At 38.9% G+C, this 18753-nt stretch overlaps 1 protein-coding gene across 1 annotated transcript in view; it reads right to left on the bottom strand.

Annotated features, from left to right (window-relative positions):
- Nucleotides 1–6: 6 nt before the first annotated feature.
- dgkh (diacylglycerol kinase, eta) overlaps nt 7–18753 on the bottom strand; it is an 81473-nt gene continuing 62726 nt past the window's right edge. Inside the window, exons 16-29 of the mRNA XM_036209763.1 lie at nt 16348–16482; nt 16139–16256; nt 14467–14577; nt 14254–14350; nt 12412–12519; nt 11219–11332; nt 11005–11139; nt 10756–10916; nt 10559–10664; nt 10384–10476; nt 10175–10294; nt 6169–6274; nt 5471–5601; nt 7–687 (exon numbers count right to left, since the gene is read on the bottom strand). Of these exons, the coding sequence (XP_036065656.1) occupies nt 601–687; nt 5471–5601; nt 6169–6274; nt 10175–10294; nt 10384–10476; nt 10559–10664; nt 10756–10916; nt 11005–11139; nt 11219–11332; nt 12412–12519; nt 14254–14350; nt 14467–14577; nt 16139–16256; nt 16348–16482 (1622 nt within the window). The 3' untranslated portion in view covers nt 7–600. The remainder of the gene's footprint in view (nt 688–5470; nt 5602–6168; nt 6275–10174; nt 10295–10383; nt 10477–10558; nt 10665–10755; nt 10917–11004; nt 11140–11218; nt 11333–12411; nt 12520–14253; nt 14351–14466; nt 14578–16138; nt 16257–16347; nt 16483–18753) is intronic.

Genomic DNA, 18753 nt, shown 5'->3' with positions numbered 1-18753 from the left:
AAAAACAACTTTTAGGAGTAATAAATTACATCGTTATACCTAAGTCATGTAAAACTTGTCCAAGCTTAACTTTTGCATGCAAAGAAATCATGGCACTGACCATGCAATTAAAGTTACTTAAGATGACAACAAAGCACAGCTTCCACACTGACGATGATGCAAATGTTCTTTTTATAAGGAAATCATAACATTGCTGGAATGCGTTATTGCATTCGCAGCTCACCCTGCTAAAAGTAAACATTTTTGGAAGTTTTTGTTTTGCTACTAACTTGTTACTGTAATTCCGACAACTATTCCTAAGTTAAGTTAGTTGCATACGTGATTGTGTGCTGTGAACGGCTCTGAAGTGTTAAATGGCTTTTGTTGTTGTCAGGATCCAGGACTTCCCTTAGCTTTTGTCACTATATAATTTTGGCACAAAATTGCACACAATCACAAAATCTGTCTCGCTTTTACAGCCGAGTTTCCCAGCAGAAAGATAGAAAAAATAGAAATTCCCCCTTCGAATGCAGGCTCCTCTTACTCAGTACTCCCAAACAGGTTCAGTCACATGAAAAAGGGGCGCTTCTCTCCCGTCTGTAGCAGCCGTTCTCTCCCAAATTAGAGGTCAACCATGGAGGCCTTTGCCAACTCCTTGGTTCCCTGGAGAATTCTCTTCATATGACCCACCTTCGAGATACCCAGATCCTGAAAAAAACAAACAAATAAACAAATTAATAGAATTAAAACACATCCAAAGTTTTCCAGACAGCAGACACTGACCTTCTCACTAACTATGAATAACTGCACCTCAAAAAGGTGAACGACATCAAGAGAAAAATAGAAAAAAACATTTTTGAACTTTTTCACGTTTAGATTCCAGAAAAAACAAACATGAAATTTATGACGTTTTGTTAAAACTGATCATCCTTTGAAGTAGTGTTCCCGGTGGTCTTTCTATTATGATCGTTATTTTTAAACAAAATCTAATAACTAGAGCCGTGCATGTTGACGCATTAATGCGCGCAAATAACAAATAATGATTGATCCCTTATTATTATTTATTAATGCAAATGAATCGCACCACTCGCTGCAGCAGTATTTCCCTTTCCCTAAGTGGTGCAGTCATCCACAGCGTGCATTAAAACAAATCTTGGGTTCTTTTCCCACTTATACCATGGTTATGAACAAAATAAATAAATATTAAATTGTTTTTTAGCACTTTAATCTTACATTTTTTTTGGTTCATATCGCTATTTCACAAAAAGCGGACTATTTGATCCCTGGTGCGACACTTTATGTCATGTAAATTTCCTTTTGTGATTATTCGCTAATAATAGGTGGTCGGGAAATACGGTGAATAAAAAAAAAAAAAAAGCGATTAATTGCGATTAATTTTCCCCCAGTTTGCGATTAATTAGTTAATTTTTTAATCGATTCCCAGCCCTAGTAATTTTCTGGCACATTTTTTACTGTAGTTCATTAGAATTTGCTTGTGAGTTGTGGGTGGGACCGTTGTCACGAAGCAACCCCGCCCCCCTTTCCCTCCCCATAGCTTAGAGCTTGGAGCAGGGAGCTTGTGGCCCACCTGCTGTATGTTTGACATCACAAATACGCTCCTTTTCCGATGGCATTTTATCATCTGCTCCTGATTCTCAACGACTTGAATAAAGAAATACTCAGAAATGCAATTTTGAGCTTAATTTTCCTGCATTACCAGAAAAAAAGGTTACAAGAACCTGTTAAAGGGAAACCAAACCCTTAATCAACTTTTTGGGCTGCTGATCTCTATAAATGGGGCTTTAAAAGTGCTGTCTGTTGGTCATTGACAAATTTTTGACAAACTTGGTTAATTCTTGAAAATATAGTCAAAAACCAGATGTGCTGCCCCCTACAGGTTGAAGTGAGGTATTACAGACACATTTCATTATTGGTCAAACCATTCAAGTCCCACTTCATTCCATAAGTCTCACGTCATGATCTTCAGCTCCCGTAATGATAACAGTCGGGTTCCCTAGCTCCACCCCTCTGACTGGGTTTTCACATTTCAGCCGTGGGAGGAGTCAGCCTCCAACTTACCTGTTTGGTTACCCTTTAAAAACACCCAAAACACATTTTTTATGGGAGTGGGTCTTTGAAAACCAAAAGCGTTTGCTCTTATCCTATGGTAGTTCATTGACATCAGATTACCATACCACTCCCTGCTAATGCCAATAAAACACGTTACCCAGAATGATAACTTATATTCACCCCCAAGGGAAAATAAAGCAGTCTGGTATATTTGGAAACAATAAAATGCAACAGTATAAAATAGAGATAAAAATGATACAAATATATAATAATCCAGCCCCTAATATACACATATCCCTAAATAAAACACTGAGTATATGTTTCAGTGCTCGTGTGGGATTTTAGGATGCACAGTACATAGATGACATGGTGGGTGGATCCAGCTGCATAACTGTGGTTCTGACAGAGGTGGATATAGAACCATAGAACTGGTGGAGAGTTATAAGAAAGCACTTATCTTTTTAGCTTTTTAGAAGGTTTTATTCTTCCTTATGCTTTAATTGATTCATTGGACTGTGTCTATTTGTTTTTTATAACATGATTACTATTTGTTTTTCTAATTTTACTGTTATTTATTTAATGTAAAGCTGGCTTTGGGTCTTCATGTAGATGGCCTCGGTGTAAGTGGATCCTTCCAGCTTACAGTCCAGTGTAACAGTCAGGTGCTAGATGCTGACAGGAGAGGATGTGGGCTTGAACCTCTTACCGCTCATCCTCCTCGTTTTTGTCTGCAGGTGATTTATTCCGCCTAAACTCGAACCCATCCACACACCCACAGCAGCTCTGTGAGGTGAGAATTCTGTCGATACCATGACTAAGGCGGTATGTGTTAATGAGAACGGGAGGCAGCACAGTTCACAACTGAGCTCCACCTGTCATACCATTAACCCTTTAGCACCTGAAACCTTTCCGGTGACGCTTAAACACAAAATCTTTAATGGCTTTTCTCCTTCAGAATTGGCTGGAATGACATTGACAGTGTGTTAACAATTGAAAAGTTACAGTAAATCAAAGAGGATAAAACCTGGAGCTCTGGTGTTGAAGGGTTAAGTGACAAGCTCCTTTGTTTGGCCTTAGCATTTATGTTTGACCATCTTTGTCAAATGTCTACCCAATAAGATGTCAATCCTATCATTTGGCAATGGATTCAACCTATTTAAATACATGAAGAACAGTATTGTCACTAGTTTTTTTTGTTCTTATTTCACATTTAAATCAGCATCACTGGGGCTGCAGCTCCACAGTGAAAATGGTTTTTCTAAAAAACATTCATTTTGCTCTGATTCAGTGCCATGCATTTGGTAGCAAATGTGTTCCCCCCAGGAAATGTTAAATTCTTGAATTTTATGTGAAAACTGTTAGGAGACTGTTGCCACAAAAAGAAGACTGCAAAGACCCTTTAGCTTGTTCCCACAGTTACTGCCCACTTGAAATAGACACGGTTTAACACATGTCCTTTATCAAGAACTAATGCACTCAGAAAACAGCCATATATAGAGCCGTCTCAAGAAATAATGGTAATAAGTAGTCACGGTCACAGTTTTAAAACAAATCTTAAGAAGTCAAATGAAATGACATTACAAAACTGATTTATCTCTTAATTTAGGAATTTCATTCCCTGTACTGTTTTGCCTCGCCTGTTTCTTTAAAGTCCCCCATGACAATTTATTTTCATTAAAAAAAACGTTCCCAGTAGTGTTTTGATTATGATTATGAAGTTTTTAACCAAAATCCCACAACTTAAATGTCTTTAAAAGCCATTTTCCATGTTGATCTGAAGTCTATGTTTCTAAAATCTCCTCTGAGGGGGCGTGGCTTTTGGAGCGGCTCTGTTCCTGATCCCATACAGGGATATAGGTTAAAATATAAAACATACAGGTTAAATTAAAAAAAAAAAACATGATTTTCATCTGATTTTTTTTTTAATCTTTGGAATTTTAATAACTGTTATGTTGTGTGTTGATGTCATCTTTAAATGGTAAATCTAATATATTTGTAGAGGGCTTTAGTAACTTCTTCTACCCAAAATGCTTTACAGTCGGAGACCCATTCACTCATTCACACACTGCCAAACACTGGCACCAACCTATAACCACCAGGAGCAATGTGGGGTTCAGTGTCACTTCAACACGTGTCTCGTTTCCACTGGGCGGTCCAGACCGGACTAGTGTTTCCATTACAAAATGGACCCATTAGGCCAGACTGATTTTTACCGTTCTTGGTCTTTTGTTGGTTGTAGGTTCATAGGATAATGGAGCGGACCAGTCAGGGCGGAGCTTCTGTCGTCACACTAAGTAGTCCATTAATTGGTGGAAAGGTTTTACGACCACAGCGAGTGTCTGACCAGCACTATTACCGTCTCAAGATCCAAGTCGAAAGTTTTGTCCTCATTTTGGCTGCTCTTTTTATTCAACTCTTGCAATCTTCTCACAAATAATTCAGTTCTCCCCCCTTATTTGCGGGTTAGGGACTGCGAATACGGAGAACCACTGTAGTCGCACAGCTACATCATCGGTCTACAACAGGGATAGGCAAATCCAGGCCTCGAGGGCCGCAGTGTCTGCATGATTTCCAGGAATTCAAGCCCTACTGATGACTGATTACCTGGTTCAGGTGAGTCCAGCCAATTAGAACATGCCAGAGCAGGGGATGTTGGAAGACAGCCCTCGAGGCCTGGAGTTGCCTATCCCTAGTCTACCCCATGCAGTCCAAGGTGGTCCAACACTCACTTGAATTGCCCAGACCATTCTAAACCGGCCACGAGCGGACCGGTCCGGACCGGACTGATCAGTGGAAACGAGGTATTGGGTGCACAGAGTGGGAACTGAACCTGCGATCTTCCAATCAGAGGTCGACCCCTCTACGTCTGCACCATGGCCGCCCTATTTAATCAAAACTCTTGTAACAAAATATGTATTTTTACGGAGCTACAGGGGGACAGCTGCCCCTTCCAGGAAAGGTTTTGCCCACCCGAGTTTTGAGTCAATATTTGCCTCACCATAGACCAAGATAAACAAAATAATCAATACCTACATATTAAAGGCACATCAGCTAAAAGAACTACTGTTTTAATAATAATAATAATAATAAAACAGTTTGAAATATGTTATTTTTGGTCCTTTTTTTTGTAATGGTCATCCACTCTGCTGACTCTGCTGTTCCTGTTTTCCAACCAAACTCAGTTTAAGCTTTAGACCTTGAACCTTTTCTCTCATCCTGTCTATCTTTAGTCGTGTTAGAGAATATCACAGCTTAGCATCATCAAGAAACAATGCAGTAGAAGCCAAGCAGAGCAATGCAGCACAGAGTGAGAGGGGGTAAACACAAAGAGACATCCAACAAGCCCAAAGACAGAGAAAAGCTGTGGGTTAGCAGAGATAGTCCATAAAGAGTGTCAACAAGTGTGTGTGTGTGTTTGTACCTTCAGGTCTCGTCTCTCCAGGTGCAGCAGCTCAGAGCCACGAATGTCATGTCGACTGAAGATGTCTCTGTACTCCCCCAGACTCATCTGTTCCAGCCAGATGCCCACCTCCTCTGTGCCCCACCTCTCTACTACACACATGCACACCACACAAAAACACACAAAATAGAGCAGAAGGAGGCTCAGAGCGCCTCGAAGGCCCAGCACCCAGCGCAACATTCCATACAGGTGGGACAACTTCACCGACGGGCATTACTCAACGTGTAAGGTTGTGGGGGAGGAAAGGGAGGGAAAGGAAAGCAGGTGCAGCAACTGGCAGAGGAGGAAAGAATAAAAAAGCTCTGCGATCAGGAAGGTTTCATGCATTTGCTGATTCGTGTCAAAACACAGTGAAGGTAGGCGCAGCAAGGAGGAAGTTTAGCTCATACCACACAGATTCGGATATGAACAGATGGATTCCTTATTTCTGTTCCAGGTCTTTAGCTATTTCACTTCGTACAAATGTGATCTAATAATCTGATCATATTGGGGAAAACTAAAAAATGCCCTCCTTAAGTTTTGCACATCAGAAAATATATTTTTTAACTTTGGTAATTTCTGTGGTACAAACAAACCCACTTTAAATCTGATTCCACATCTGGAGTTTATTGGGGCGCCTTATCTGCTCAATAGTGAAGGAAAAGGGGGACCAGCAATACCTGATTGAGGGCTGGTCTTCTTGGCCGCCTTCTCTTTCTTGAACTTGGGCACAATACGAAACACACTGCTGCGACTGTTCCTCTTTCCGTAACCAAGAGAGGGGTCCTGCCACATAAACACAGTGAACCTAAAGCCTTTCATTTAGGTATTCAATCCCCTTAACTCAGACATTATATCAAATAATAGCTAGCTTAACTGATCGAGTTAATGCGGAGTAATTGAGCATTTGAGCAGGAAAGCTCAGGTTGGGAACACAGTCATTTACTTAAGGATTAAAAGCGCACATATTTTTTTTTTTTTTTTTTAACAGAAAACGTTGTAACCTTCATTTATGATTATGCTATTTTTAACCAAAAACATAGAACATAATTTCTACAGAGCAGCAGAAGTTCTTTAGAAATTTCCATCTGAGTTGTGGGCGGGACCATTGGCGCAGGGCAACCCCACCCCCCTTCCTCTTCTTGTTGCTGTGAGTATGGAGCCTGCGTGCTAACCAACGTGTTTTAATGTCACGTATGAGTTATTTTTCAAACTAAAATACTTGCAGTGACATTGGGTCGGATAAAAGAAACTGTAATTCTCAAGGACAGCCAGCAGATGTCACTGTTTTCACAGTATCAGGCAAAATGATGTACTTGCTACTCAGCCAGAGTGGAAACAGAAAGAGAAAAGGACTCCCTTGTTGTGTCTGAATTACCTCAAGATTTACTACTTTGTGCGCTACAGGCCTGTAGTGCCTTCAGCATTTTTTTTGGGATGTCTGAATCTACAATTACAAAAATCATTGCTCTGGAAATTTTCAAACTTCTCTGGAGAAAAACATTGAGAATCGATACTCACTAAATTGGTGAACATAGACCACGACATACGCCCTTTTAATAATATAAACATAGCTAATAGAGTTATACTTTATTAATCCCAAGGAAAATTGGTTAAATTTGTTAATCTGTCATTTTTAAAACAAATGTATTTATATTTTTATTATTATTTTAAAAAAAACATCCAAGTTTTAAGAATTAGGATAAATCATTTATCCAAGGGAAGAATTCAATTTATTTTAGAGCTCAAATAACCAAATTTCCACAAGGACAAAGAAAGAAAAGCTTTGTTTTGAGCTTAGTTTTTTACTTCAGAAAATGCATGACATCATATTTGTTAGAAAAAATATGAGCATGTGTCCAAACTGGGTTAAAATCCTGGATAGTCCTGCAAAATACCCTGTACTTTCTGTTCTATAGGGCAAACCGTCAAAAAATGTTATATTTTCGAGTTTAAATCAATTATAAAGCGCACTGAACTATCGGGTCATTAAACAAGACAAAAGAGTCGGAAATAAGTCAGACATTATTAACTTTGTTTACAATAATTCTAGAACTTGTTTGTGACACGCCACATGTTACCCACATTAGAAGCACTAGCATATTCACTATAATGCTAAATCCCAACCTTGTTTAAAACATGTAAAAAAGCAGATTAAGAGGCAGACTGATACCGCTAAAACAAACATTACTGTGATTACTCTAAGTCCCAAACCAAGTCTTCCCTTGTCCTTTCTCCCTTCCCCTTCATTTAGCCCTCCAGACGGAGGATCATGAAAAAACAGTGTCTAATATTTCGGACGTGACTTTAGTTTGATGATGTCATCAATAATCGCCGGTCCACTGTCTTTAGCATGGAGCTTCCAGTGCTTGAATAATGAATATACATAACAACAGCGGTTTTATAACATGCTACAACAAAAAAGTCATTACTTATATCTAAATGGAAACTTCTGTGCTTCAGAGCGCAACCTTTTCTGTAACACCTAAAAAACACACTGATACCGCTAAAACAAACGTTACTGGAAATATACGCAAACTCCCAACCTTGTTAGTAACATGTAAAAAACAGACTAATACTGCTAAAACAAATGTTACTGTGATTACGCTAATTCGCAACCTTATAAGTAATAAATAAGTAAAAGAAAAACAGTCCAGCACCGCTACACATTAGCCACGTTAGCTTATTCACAATAACACCCAACCTTGTTTGCAGCAGAATGAATCTACATGGTGATACATGATTATAAAGTGATATATCACTCTGCGAAGAAAAAAAATAAGGCTTTAAGTGTGCATTAAAGGGTAGAAAATACAGTAATTTTTAGGGGTTAAGGAGTAGTGAGGGAATTTGGACACAGTGAGAGTATGACATCATAGAGGACCCAAAATGGCCACCAAAACAGGAAAAAGCACGAAGAAAACACATGCACCATGGAAAGATGTGCTTCTTTAAAACGATTTATGTTTTCAACTGTACACTCGATCTTCCTAAAATTCAATGCTGGGGTAACATCGTGCTAGCTAGCTACATGAAATGATCACAATAAGACCAGATTAAAGCAGAGGAGAGCTGGTGATGAGCAGGAAGCTCAAATTACAGGAGGGTATATAGTAGACAGTATTGTTTTGTACACTTTAGATTCTGCTATTCCTATCCAAAATGCTAATCAGAAATACCCTAATCCAATATTAAAAGCTGGAGAACACGATCCAACATGGAAAAACACCAGATCACACAGATCAGAGTCCTGAACTTTTTTGGCAATGCAGACCAGTTTAATGTCAGACAACATTAGACTGGCCCTCTAAAGTGTGGCAGATAACATAACTATATTAAATAATACAACCATTACAAAAACTGGTCTTTTCTAAGTATAATAATAAACCCAAATCCACTCCGTACACAACTTTATTAGCAGTATCCCCAAAACATTAGAGAGCTGGTTACCGCTCTTTTGACAGAGCATCGATATTTCAAGTAGACCTCTTGCTTTTGTCTGTTAAATGCAGTGTTGTTTTTCTTTAAAGTTGTAAGCTCTTCTTCTGTTTCCTTATTGTCTCTCTTTTGCACATAAGAACTTTCCAACAACTTATTTTTTTCATTTTGCTAGCTTAAATTTAGTATGAATGTAGCATATATGAGAGGCTGTATGAGACTTAATTCATACTTTCTTTCATACTTTCCATCAATCTCAGTATGAATGAAAGAGTTTGATATTATGTGTGAAAGAAAGTATAAATTAAGTCTCATACGGCCTCTCATAAGCGGATTATGGAGCCAAATCGCAATAAAACTCTGCTTTTTACACTTGTCTTGGGACAACTTGAGACTATGATAGTAAAGACTAAAGAGCCATTTTCTGACCTAATTATTACAGTTCTAGGAGTCAGTGAATGCACCATGACTGAAGATACCACCCTCATCGATTTTGGTTGGTCCTTTGTGTTAGCCCCGCTCAAACACGCCACAACGGAGCCAAAAGTTTTGAAACTGAAATTTTCCGATTTGAAAAAAAAAAAGAGTTGAAAGTGTAAAAAGATTTGAAACTAAAAACAAAAAGTTTTGAAATTGAAATTTTGAGTTTTGTAACCTAAAAACAGAAAATTTGAAGCTGAAGATAATTACGTTTATTTTAGAATAGCAAAAACTTTAGGACATTTTCGATGTTTTCGGCCAAACACCAATATATTTTTAAAATGTTTTATTTGGGTTTCTAATATTTATGGCCCCAAAATAGCTCTATACTTGATGTGCATCTACAGTTAGTCACAAACATATGTTGTTTGATAGAATCAGGTAGTTTCCAAAATAAAACATCCTTTGGAATAAGATAATAAATTATTGGAATTGATAAGAGTTATGTTTTCTTCCTTGCTGTCCAAGGGGTCGGGATCACTAATTACACTTCCCTTGACATCCTTTGAAGCCAAACAATTAAATTAGGTTTGTAACTTTAATAATTTCCTTTAAGATGCTTTAGTTTTGCTTAAACTTTTAGATTAAAGAGCAATGACAAAACTACAGGGTAAAGTTTTATATAACTGGAGCATTAATTGTGTATTTTACAGTTCTGTACTTGTAGAAAAAGAAAAGAACTAAATCGAAGTTATTAACGTGGTATGGAAACCTCTGAACACCCATCTTAAGTTGTTGGTATGCGTGTTTTCTTTCTACTGTGCTTACCTCTTCATCATTGGGCTGCAGGATGTAGTAAAGCCAGGGGACATCTCCCAGTTTTCCCAGTTCAACCTCCACACTCTGCAGAGCATTGGACAGCTGCTCTTCCTCTGGTGGGTCCAGTTGCTGCAAGATGAAATAAAAAGTTTACTTAATGTGAAGTGTCTATAGTGACAGAGCATCAATATCATGAATAGATTAATCTCTGAACTCACCAGGGAGACTCGGCCCAGCAGAAGCGATTCCGTTTCGTTATGAAGTGCCTTGACAGTGCTGGACACTTCAATGGCTGTGTTCCTCGTCAGGCTCTGAAAGGGAACACAAGTGTCCATATATGTTGTGGAGACAATGACTTGACACTTTTGCAACTGTTTGAAACTCCCAGCTCACCTCTGGAAACTTGGGGTGAGTTTTGTTGATGGCGTGAGAGGCAGCGTTGACAGCGTGAGCCAGCTCCTGCTCTAAAAGCCCATTAGTCTTTGCAGCCTCACATATCCTGTGATTAAACAAAACAAGTTAAGTGGGTTTCATTTAAGATCTCAAAATTGCAGGAGGCTAAATGACCAGATATTTTCATTTTAGTCTACCTTGTGATGAGCTCTTCTGCAGCTCTGGCACAACTCTGCACCAGCGTGGCCTCCTCCTCTGTTGCCAGATCCACAGACTGCTGAGAGTACAGGTGAGGCCTCAGAGGCGGCTTGTCATACTTCAACTTGTCCTCCCATGACTTCAGTGTGTTCTCAAACGCCTGGAGAAAGATCAGAGCCGTCATTGCGACTATTTTCTTTATTGTGTTGTTTGTTTTAATATATTTTGTAAGTTCATATCCTCCTCACCCTGTCTCTGGTGAGCATCTGTGCTCGGTTCTTGTGCTGTATCTTTATTACCCCAGGCGGCTGGACCCAGGCCTCACCATCCACCTGAATAGGAACGCCCTCGTCTCCGAGGATGGTAATCTTCACTGTTCGGCACTGATTCAGACAGAGGGTCTTATCAGATACATTTCTGACAACATTTTTCCCTCAAGTTTTAAGTAGTGCATTTTCCCACCTGTGCAATGCGGTGATGCTGCAGCTTGATGACTCTGGACATGGCCATCTGCATGCTCCCAAATACAGCCACCACTTCAAGGATCTTGTCATCAAAAGATGGAGCACAGAAGATCTACACAGAAAAAGATTTAAAAAGGCATGATCAATTTAAATTTGATTTGTACAGTGGTTTAAATGCATGCCATGGGAGTCAGTTGAGTGCAGCCTAAAGAGACAGAGGAGTTAGAGCTTGGAGAGATTTAGATGGGGAGACTGCACAGATGATGCCTGGAACAAGATAATAAGGAGGAACAGCTTCCCTGATCGGAACCTGAATGGTGTTTTGTAACTAGACCTCCATGCTAGTCCAACATAGCATAAGTCCAAAGTCGTCACATATTGACGTTTGATTAAGAACCTCTCTGCGTCACATTTTGACATTTTGGGTGTCCCCAAGTTGTCGTTTTTTGATGTACTGAGTGTTCCCATATAATCACGGGTCTCAGAACTGGTCCAGTACTGCGATGTGTACCTAAAACCCAGTACCCTAACTTGACACCAAACCAGATGCAGTACCGGACCCAAACCAGTACCAGACATGGCACCGGGCGTGGCACTCGAAACCGGACACGAACCAGTACTGGGTTAAGGTCAGGGTATCAGTACTGGGTCCTGAGGACCAGTGCACATCCGGTACTGCATCCAGTACCGCACCTCGAGGGTTGCGGACCCTTGATTTTACGAACACGTCAAAAAACAATGACTTGCGGACACCCAAAATGTCAAAAAGTGCTGTGGAAGGGTCCTTAACCAAACGTCAATATGAGACGAGTTGGCTAGTCACCATTTGCTCAAAACAACAAGGATCTCCATAAGCACAACTATGCTTTGTATCTGTGTCATCTGACCTCCAGCTGTGAGTCTTGGACTCTGAGTTCTGCAGAATTGTCAACCAATAATGAACTGGTGGTGAATGTTCTCCATGTTTTTACTGCTTTTGTCAATGCAACTGTTCAGAACTGTGGCTGTAAGGTCTCTGGTGCCTATTGGGGCTCAAATTTACAAGAGAAGTTGACAAAGCTCTTGTCATGTTATTGCCCATGGAGGAAAACGTCTATCTCTTCTTCCCCTTATGGCAACTGTGCTGCCTGCTTAGGGCATAAGCATGGCGTTAAAGTTAAATTGACAAGACAAAGACATGAATTTACGTACATCATCTTCTTTGGTGCCTCCCCAGAAGTTCGTTCCACCTGCATAGCTGGGAATGTTTAACACTGCGATCCCCTGGAGACTGGGTAAGGGGATGTACTGACCATCGCACTGGAACAAACACATAATACTCGAGGTGAATAAACGTTGTCCTTTTCTTTAGTAAGGCTTTTTATATGTAATTTCAAAGTGCAGCAAACTGAAAATATCCTAATCTGTAGGTAATATCTAAATTATGCAATATAAAAGGAATTGAGATAATAAAAAATGAAGAGAATCAAACAAAACTGGAATTCAGTGACATTTAAAGAACTTCAAAGAACTATACAACCAGCACAAAGCCTGAAAAGATCAGAATCAAACCAACTTTTTAGTTTGGATTTTAGCCCTCTAATCTCAATAATTCCCATCTCTAATCCCTCGTTCATCTCAAAACTCTTGAAAAACATTTTTGAGGCACTACTTCGAACACATCTTTCTTGTTATAATTTGTATTTTCATTTCCAGTCTGGCTTCTGTCCCCTTCACAGCACAGAAACAGCCTTCCATAAAATCTTCAACAATCGCCTCTTTGCTGATGATATTTTCCTCCTCCCTGATCTGACCTCTGTATTTGACACCATCCCTCGTGCCATCTTCCTAGAAAGACTCCACAACCATCACAAACATTAACTGGTTGCACTCATATCTCCCAGTCTCACTCAGTTCATTCTGCTAAAAACATGTCCTTCTCCCACAGCTCCCGTTACAACAGGTGTGCCCCAGGGCTCTGTCGTGGGGTCCCAGCTATTTATCATTTACCTCATTTCCCTTTTGTGAGCATAACATTTGCTTCCAGTGTAAGATCTGCTACATCTCATCAAACCTGATTCCTCTCTTTCACTCACTTTCGTCATCGACTGTTTTCTAATAAAAATCTTAGTTCATTTCAAATTCTCCCAAATTAAATAGTGATAAAAATTAACTTCCCTTAATAGACACTTAATAAAATCCAGAACTTTCCAATTCCCTTTGAAAATTACTCAATCTTCCTCACTCCCCAGGTGTCCCTAGGTGGCACTTTCTCCTTCACCTTGTACATCGATAACATCACTGATCTGCTTATGTTCAGCATCGCACCACTCATTCCACTGTCGTCCTGGTCCACGGCCTCGTCACCCCCCTCCAGGATCAATTTCTTTTTATTTGGACTTCCTCAAAAACACTTCCTCAACTATCACACAAACTCCATTCATCCAACACATCCCACCTGTTCCGCAGCAGCTCCATGGACTCCCCATCCCACACCAGATTACTAATAAATCACGTCTCCTGACCTTTAAATCTATCCATTATCTTGCCCTTCCATACCTGTCAGACCTTGTTCATGTTGCTACACCCACCGGTTCCCTCAGATCCTCCACCTCCCTCCTGTTGGTTGTCCCCAGTGCTCATATCGTCGCCACAGGGGAGCAGAGCAGCTCTGGAACTCCCTTCCCCCTGATCTCTGAAACATTGGGTCACTCCCTCGGTTCACTATCAAGCTAAAAACACAGATTTTCTGGCCTGTATATTCTCCTCTAACTTGAATGCATCATCCCATTTTATAACTGTATATCTATATGTTTTAACTGTGTAATTAGGTTACAATAAAGGTACCAAACACATAAAATGGATTATTATTATAATTATTATTAAGATTTGGGCTATTTAATTTAGTTTCTTCTGGCTGTTTTTCCTGTTTTCTGCTCTAGTCTGCTACATGTAATGATGTGATGACATTTAGAAAAGACTAAATAATAAAGCAGATTGGTCACAATGTGAAGAGATGCTGCTGTGTGTTATTTGATGCTTGTTTAGTTTTACCTCCAGCTGCACCTTCTGCTCCAGATTCTTATATGTTCTTTGAAGAAGCTCCTTTGTGCCTAAAACGCCATACCACATCATGTTTTTGGTTCGACTCCTGTAAAAAAGAAAAAGACTCTCAGAACACTCAGGAAAAGCTTTTAGGAAAAGTGTATTACTTTCACAGCTCAGTGTAATAAAACAGAAAATTAGACACAGGAAACTAGGCCTCACCTGCATTTTTCCGGGTGCTCTTCTCTTTTGTTGTTGAACTCCAATGAGATCTTTGCATCCAGGCCGATGCCAAAGTAGTTGTTCATGACACACTTCTCCATGTAGCCTTCTCTGCATGGAGAAACAACCAAAGAGGCAAAACTATTGGAAGGTTCAGGGAACTTGGAGAGAAATCGGGCCTCAATCCTGAGTCAAGAAAGTACTTTTTTTGAAGAAAATACTTTTTAAAGACCCACTGCAATAAAATATGTGTTCTGGTGTTTTTAACATGTTCTCATGCCATTTTTCAGATTTCTAAGTATTACTTTATTCAAATCCTTGTGAATCAGGAGCTGATGAAAAAATGCAGTTTGAAAAATATCGTATTTGTTTAGAAAATACACTGGGTGGGTCACACACTCTCTTCTCTGAGCTCTTAGCAATGGTTCTACCCACAATTCAGAGGTAAATTTCAGATGAACTCCTGCCACTCTGCAGAAACTATGTCCTAGAAAATGACACAGGTTTTGTGATTTTGGCTAAAAGCGGCATTATCATAATAAAAAGACCAGGGGGAATGGTTTTACAATAGATCAAAAGATGATCAGAGTGGGACTTTATGAATAAATGACCAATTTAATGATTAAAAACAAGGGTTTTTATCTTCCATATGCTTATAAAAACATATCCCCTTGCTCACTTAGCATTTGCATGGTGATCATAGGCACTCCACCCAACGGAACAATAATCTTTGTTCCAAAACTAGCTGATCAGGGACAATATTCTGATGCATTTTTATTTTTCAGAAATTTGTATTCAACCTCCTATTTTATTTCCTAACAAGGTCTTTCTTAATGAAGATTTAGAAACAATCAAACTTAAATTGAAGAAATAGAGTAATTTAAATCTGCAGAATAAATGCATTATTTTTACAGTTAAAAAACTGAATAGTGTTTAAGAAGAGCATAAAGGAGTCAGATTACATAAAAAAGAGACAAGAAATTTCATGGGCAGGAATGTTGTACACACTTGAAATTTTTACGAGTCCATAAAGTTGCAAAGTCAGACGCATATTACATTAAAAAACAAATGCAGATTGAGTTTTTTCTGAAAGCTAATTTTCAGATCACATATAATTATCCAGGGTTTCGAATCATGAAGAGGATTGGACCTTCCTCCCTCTTCCAGAATATTTACATCTTATTAAATGTGGAGAGAAGACAAAGCATATGCAACGTTTCAGTAAACATACTAAGAGAGAACTGTTCAAAGATAAGAAACTGCAAAAAAAAAAAATATATATATATATATATATATATATATATATTTATATATATATATATATATATATATATATATATATATATATATATATATATATATATATATATATATATATATATATATATACTTTTTGTGCGCCAGTAGGAAGTTTAAACTACGTAATAATGTTTTACATTTCCATCAGAACTGTATTGTTGATGCTTGGGATCGATGGATATATAGTCCCAAAAACAAAATGACTCCAAACCAAAACAATCAAATCCAGGATAACCTCTGAGAAAGACACCTTTAAATTAATTTGCAGCAGATTTCATAGTTTTTAAACAAATAAAGTTGTTGTTTTTTTGGAGAAACAGAAAGATCCACACAGTGACAAGGACAAAAGTCCAGTAGATTGAGCAGTTCTTACAGAGCGTCGAGGTCGGGGTCAATGAAGGATGTTGCACCAAAGGGGTCAATGTTAGCCAGCAGCATCTTGCTAATGATGGAGCTGCCAGCAATAGAGGCAGCCAGCCCGGCTCTCAAGCCTGAACACATACAAAATGCATTTGCATAAAACACAGAATATTTGCTTTTAGAAGACAGTGAGGCTTTGCTTGAGAGCAGGTCTGTGGTTACCTGGGCAGATAATCCGCGTGTTGAGGACAGGAAGGTTCTCCTTACTGGTGGTGAAGGGAGTGATGGTGAAAGAGCTGTAGGACTGGGTACTGCAGTTGACTCTTCTTTCTGTTGGAGAGCAGGGACTCCTGGCAGCTACATGTGCACAGAAAAACACTTTTCCTCAAGTCAGGTAAACACAGGTCTAAATTGAACATGTATTTTTATGAAAACTTTAAAAGAAATGCCATTAGAAGTGTAATACATTTAACCCTTTTGTATTCTCTGAGCTCTAGAGTGCGTTTACCATTACATCAGTTGTTTACAATGATGTAGTAATGGTACCAACCTCCAATTAAAATGGTTTTCGTTCAATATTGAATGTATTGAAAAGTTTATTTGCTTTGAAATTGGTTTAAAACAAACAAGTTGTGGTGCATTATTGTGATCCCACTTGGAATGAAATTAGTGGAGATGTGGCTGGATGGTCAGTTGGCTACACGAGGGACTGGTGCATATGAAACCAGGGTTTGTTTCCCAGAGGGGGCCAATGAGCTTATGCCACTGTAGGCCCACAGGCAAGAGTCCACAAGGAGGCCGGAGTCTGGGTCTCCCTGGCCCCAGCCCGGATATGAAAAAAAAAAAAAAAGTTGTGTCAGGATGGGAATTCGGTGTTAACCCTTTAACACTGGAGCTCCAGTGCTATGTTCTTTCATTTACTGTATTGTTTTTATTGTTAGCACGATCAACGATATTTCAGAAGATTCTGAAGGAGAAAAGCGGTGCGAGCCACTTTTCTCCTTCAGAATCTGCTGAAATAACATTGATCACGTTAACGGTTCAAAAGTTACCGTATGTTAAAAAGTTTGTGTCTAGACACTTTAGACAAAACCAAAACAGTTTGGTCTAAATTTTTTTAGGTAAAAAAATAACAATACAGTGTTCCCCCGCGTATTTGCATTTCTTTAGTCGCGGTTTCACGTATTCGCAGATTATTTTTTCAGTCATGTGACCCTTCCGGTGTGTCACAAAAACTCAAGATGCTTGTATGACATTTTTCATCTGAAAGAAGTGGAGCCCCTCCCCCCCTTGAGGGGGCGCGCGGATGGCCGCGCCCCATAAGAGGAGTGCCCCCCTTCCTCTCTCTATGGCCCTGCATGGAGAAATGGCATCAGCTGACTCAGAAGCGGCCAAAAAAAATCCAGATATACTGAAGAGGACAATCACGGAGGATAATTATCGTCCTGCCTAGGTGTTTATTATTTGATGAAGGAGAAGCTCCTGATTTTAAGCCCCAGAGACACTCCTCATCTGCATTATAAAATACGCTGCTGTACAGTCTTTTGTTCTAAAAAAAAAAAAAAACTCTTTGTGTTGAGCAATACTCCAATGTTCTTTAATAAATGTTTACAAAGCATGATTACAAGTGTTTTTGATGAATATGGAAGTATTTGAAGAGTAATGGATATTCTTCAACGGGGGTGAGACGGGGACAGGGTGTCCCTATTCGTGGATAGGGGCTTTCACTGATGTCTCTGGTTCCTAATTCATATAAAGTTGTGGGGGATTACTGTATTTACTACTTGGAATTTAGTTTTTTTGTACAGCTTGGGGTTTATTGCGGAATTATTGTGTGTTAGTGATTAAAAACAATCAGCGTGGGAAAAAAGAAACTGAGGTTGACCTAAAAAGATGGTTTAAAACTTTGCCACCAAAACAAACAAACAAAAAAAAAAGTTTTAAAGGTATATTATTCAAGTAAATTCTAAAATAAAGGTTTATTTCTATGTCAGTTTTCTCAGATAAAAATCAGTGTTTCATATTAGTGAAAACACTTAAAATTACAACAACAAAAAACAAACTAAACAAGACTGAGGTCACAAAAAAGACAAAATGAGATTAACTAAAATCCTTTTTGAATATAAATGTCTTGACTTTACTTATAAAACATTCAACAGGGTTGATCTGTCGTAATGATGAGGATGAGGTTTTAAAGCGGGTTTTTGGGATTTGTAAACATTTTTGGTTTGATGACCTCAGGGATTGGACCAAAGAGTAGGGGGTTAAAAGGTCAACAATGTACGTAGGAGTTTGTCCATGCAAGTACATTTTAAAATCAACTCCAAATTTAACTGGGAACCAATGTAGAGAGGACAGTGAAGGAGTTATGAGTGATCATAGTGAGAGTAGAAAGAAAAACACCCAAAAAGGCCTCAAACTAAGGATTATAAAAGCTGTTGTCTTCAGTTAGGCAATAATAACTCAGCGAGAAACAACCAAAATGTTATTAAAATAGAGATTCAATACGATACTGAATAGAAAGTATTCAGTGGAAAAGGAAATTTGATCAACTTTTATCAAAACGATAAAAATAGGGTAAAAATAAAATAAACCTTAAGAATATCTTATGATAAGCCATGTTAGCAA

The sequence above is a fragment of the Oryzias melastigma genome, linkage group LG21, assembly GCF_002922805.2.
Source record: "Oryzias melastigma strain HK-1 linkage group LG21, ASM292280v2, whole genome shotgun sequence".
Classification (NCBI taxonomy): Eukaryota; Metazoa; Chordata; class Actinopteri; order Beloniformes; family Adrianichthyidae; genus Oryzias; species Oryzias melastigma.
This window is presented reverse-complemented; position numbering and strand designations above follow the sequence as displayed.